At 35.7% G+C, this 4,358-nt stretch overlaps 1 protein-coding gene across 1 annotated transcript in view; it reads left to right on the forward strand.

The window, feature by feature from the left end:
- TRPM7 (transient receptor potential cation channel subfamily M member 7) overlaps window positions 1-4,358 on the forward strand; it is a 67,880-nt gene that overhangs the window by 48,609 nt on the left and 14,913 nt on the right. The window contains exons 22-26 of the mRNA XM_019471319.1: window positions 397-525; window positions 1,394-1,678; window positions 2,816-2,990; window positions 3,554-3,686; window positions 4,244-4,248. Of these exons, the coding sequence (XP_019326864.1) occupies window positions 397-525; window positions 1,394-1,678; window positions 2,816-2,990; window positions 3,554-3,686; window positions 4,244-4,248 (727 nt within the window). The remainder of the gene's footprint in view (window positions 1-396; window positions 526-1,393; window positions 1,679-2,815; window positions 2,991-3,553; window positions 3,687-4,243; window positions 4,249-4,358) is intronic.

A 4,358-nucleotide genomic window follows, 5' to 3' on the forward strand; every position in this document is an offset into this window, starting at 1 on the left:
AGAGAGTAATAGCATGAACATTTTTATTCTGGCCTGAGTAATTAATTTCATCAGTTGCTAGCAGGAATTCTATAACCATTTATTAGGCTAAAGTGTTCATGCACAGATGTGTTTAAATTACTGTAATAGAAACTCTAAAATTTGTTTTAAAGGAAAAATAGCTGTAATAAGAACGAAGCTTTGCTAATAATAAATAGCTTATTACAGTTATCTTTCCTCTTCTAAGAAGAAAATGTTTGTATCCCCTTATAAATAATAACTTGTCTGCTTAAAGGGGTAAACATAGTACGGTAATCCTACTTGCAGCTTTTATTGTATACCACATCAAAAGATTCCATGCACATCTATAAAGAACCCTTCAGTAATTATATGTATAATTTTCATTGCTTTTTTTAGTTGGCATACTTAGGATTCCTCATGCTCTACACATTTGTGGTTCTTGTAAAAATGGAAGAATTACCGTCCGTTCAAGAGTGGATTGTTATTGCTTACATTTTCACATCAGCAATTGAGAAAATTCGTGAGGTATGCCTGTAACAATCTGGGATTTTAGCTTTGTCAATTAAAACAGTATGCTTTAAAGTGTGTTTATAAACAAGGGAACCTAAGGAACTTCAAGCATCAAAGTACATGATGTAATACCTTTATCTTAAACTTTGGTATAGGCTGCTAGTTTCAATACCAGTGTTTCCAATGGGGAAGAGATGGAGGTCTATTAAAAGGAGGTGGGTTTTGTCCTCCTAAATTTCAAGGAACTGGCAATGACATCTTGGTCTGATTTATTTTTTGTGTGTGTTAAAATTCCGCCTGCCCCCAAATTGATTTTTTTTTTCTAATGTGTGTGTATCTGTAACTCACTGTCTACAAGTTGTAATGAAATGAACAACGTTACTTGTCTGAGGGGTGAAACATGTATTTATTAGTGTCGGTCAAACTCTACCACTGTGCTATGACCGAGATGACAAAACAAAAAAAGCTTTATTGAGACAGGATAGCTATCACAGCTACAGCGTTGCTGGTCAGCAAGAGACTTTTGAGAAGTTCTGTAAGAATTTTTACGTGAGAGAGAGAAATTTAGTTCATTAACCTGGTACCTCAGGCCTCACTGAAGGGGCAGAAAGTAGGGCTCATTTCTGTAACTGTTTCAAAAGAAAAAACCAACACCAAAAATACCCCAAAACCAAAATACCGTCATAAATTGTTCAGACAGAAGGAAACATACATCTTCCTTGTCCTTGTTGTGAAGCTGACACAGTTAAACGCTGGTTTTGATTCCTCAGTGTAAAAGTTATCCATTTGAATAGATTAAGATTAAAAGTTACCGATTCATATATTTCAGTGTTGGTCCATGTGCAATAAATGTGAGCAGATCTGACTTTTATTTTTATTGCAGATTTTTATGTCGGAGGCTGGGAAGATTAATCAGAAGATTAAGGTGTGGTTCAGTGATTACTTCAATATCAGTGACACAGTTGCCATTGTCACTTTCTTCATCGGGTTTGCATTAAGATTTGGAGCGAAGGGGAATTTTGGTGAAAACACTTACAGAGAAAATTATGTCTTTGTTGCTGGAAGAATAACATACTGTCTCAATATAATTTTTTGGTATGTGCGATTACTGGATTTTCTAGCTGTAAATCAACAGGCTGGCCCTTATGTTATGATGATTGGGAAAATGGTAAGTACTATTTTTGTTACTGTTTTTTTTTTTTTTTCCCAACTGAAATTATGTTTTTCTTGCTGCATCTGTTTACAAATTTTCTCCAAGTTTTATTCAGAAAAAAGGTTGCACATCCTGGTGTAATATGTCAACAACTCGGTGTGCAGAATTAGCTAGCTGGAATATAACAATGCGTTTCAAAACAAGCACTGATGAGAAGGCTTCCTTTATTATGGAGCTTTCTCTGTCACGTATCTGTAAAAAGCTGGCAAATCTTCCTTCTCTGATCTGTTTTGTTCTTAGATGTCAGAGACTTGAATGAATATGGTGATGCCTTTCTCTTGATTCATCTAGCATTGCTTCCCTTCTGGGTCTGAGATTTATTTGTAGTCTTGGTTTTCTTGCGTTTGCACTCTCTAGTGCAAGACTTTAATTTGTTTTGTGTCCTAAAGCACCTTTGTGTTTTGTGCTGTGGAAAACTGGGAGTAGATTGTGGCTCTTTTCTTGTCTTCTCTCACACAAAAAATATTCAAACTGTTTAAATTTAAAAATAAGTAACTTAGCTTTACCATCAGTGAGCTACTCTAAATGTTAAAAAAGGTTTTAAGGCTTGAGAACGGTATATATGAAGGTGGAAGGGGTGTTTGTTTTTCTTCCCCCTACGAAATGGTTCCTACAAAGTTGAACCCTCTCATTCCTTAAAAATGAGAGCAGCAAGTTGCTCGTTGCTCACTTTGATTTCTTGCAAGAGGCATAGGTTCTGTGTTTCAGCCCTTGGAAAACTTACTCTGCATTTTGTGCAGCTATTGAGTGCATGAGGAAGGAATGTTTCTCGTAAAGAGTTGCTACTCTTTATGAACATAAACAGTTGCTACTCATCCACATAATAAGTATTTGAGTTACAAAGGAGATACTCTCAGTTGCCTTTGGCCAAGGATACTAAATACTCTGTAAGAAAGGACAGGAAAAAAACCAAACATTTTTACAGGGTTTGTTATTTAACAAAATTTTCTGACTGAAATATAAGTGTCCTAGACTCTTTTCCTTATATAATACATAGAATTCATCAAGCTTACACTGTCACTGTAGAAGTGTTTAAAGTTGTGAAATCATAATTATGACCTTGTGGGTTAACTGACTTTTTTGCGTTAATAGGTGGCCAACATGTTTTACATTGTGGTGATTATGGCACTTGTACTACTCAGTTTTGGTGTTCCCAGGAAGGCAATATTGTATCCTGATGAGGCACCCTCTTGGACTCTTGCTAGAGATATTGTGTTTCATCCATACTGGATGATTTTTGGTGAAGTGTATGCCTATGAAATTGATGGTAAGACACTGCAATTTTGAAGAAAGTAAGGAGAAAACTTACTCTAAGATCTTCTCAAGGTCTTATGAAATTCTAATTTTATGAAATGAAATGCCCAGTATTGTTGACATCGATTCCATTCATTGGATTATCTCCTCTTTGTGGGTTGCAGCTGTTTAACTTCTTGACTTGACTTTTTCATTATTCTTTATAAAGCTTGAATGGCTTGGAATGAAAACTCTACTTAATCACAATTTCTCACAAGGCTCTTCCTAGCAAGACTTTGCAATTTTCTCCCACAGCTGTCATGCCAAAATTTTGGCTGTGGTGGTGTATTATGCTATTTTTTAATCCGATAATATGATTATACCATAGTATTAACCAGAAACTGTCTCCTGTATTTTTCTACTGTATTCCTAAATGCATGGAGACATTTTGAATTGCAAAACCAGCGCATGATAGTTGGTTGTTGCAGTCTTTGTAAGTGATCTCCCCCCCCCACCCCCCGCATCTATACCTGCTGGGAGTTCTAAAAGTTGTATGTATTTTCTCTGAGTCTTTTTTTCCCAACACTCCCAACACAGTATGTGCAAATAATTCTGATGAAAAAGTTGCTCATCTCTGTGGCCCAGGAACATGGTTGACCCCATTTCTTCAAGCTGTCTACCTCTTTGTACAGTACATAATTATGGTTAATCTCCTTATTGCATTTTTCAAGTAAGTATATGGATAACTGTTAATTTTTGCTAATCCTTTGATAAGTTTCTATTTCACTGCGGTAAGATGACAAGATAAGAACTGATGCCAGTTCAAAGCAATCCCATTTGCTGGAAGTATTTTCGGGTTCTAAGGCTGGTCTTTGTCTCCTCCTCACTGCAAGCCCGTGACTAAGTAGGGAAGTGTGTGATGTGACTGGTATGTGTCACATCTATGAGGCCAGAGGAATTGGAAGTTTAAGAGAATCTGAAAGCATTTTGTAACTACTTTTTGTCAGAAAACAAATAAAATTGTTTCTGGATCTGTATATTGACTGTTGTTCCTAAATTCATTTAACATTCTCTAGTTGGTTGAGTTGAATTGTAGTAGAGTAAATTGTCTTTTACAGTTCTCTGCAAGTGTTTGATTTATGGGAATAAGCAGCTCACTAACACTGAAGAATGGCAGACTGCAGAATTAACATGGTCTGATATAAAAATCTGGGTTTAGTTAGAAATTATTACTTTTTTTTTGTTTGGCAAACTTAGATTACAATGATGTCAAATTTTATTTCTGAGGAAAGGTACTGAGATGTTACCAGATGAGAGAATTTTTTAATCTTCTCCTTGCTTTGGATCATGGTGTTTTCTTGAATGTGTTTCCACATTCCACTAAAATAATTTTGCAGTAAAA

The sequence above is a fragment of the Aptenodytes forsteri genome, unplaced genomic scaffold, assembly GCF_000699145.1.
Source record: "Aptenodytes forsteri isolate BGI_AS27 unplaced genomic scaffold, ASM69914v1 Scaffold1, whole genome shotgun sequence".
Lineage (NCBI taxonomy): Eukaryota > Metazoa > Chordata > Aves > Sphenisciformes > Spheniscidae > Aptenodytes > Aptenodytes forsteri.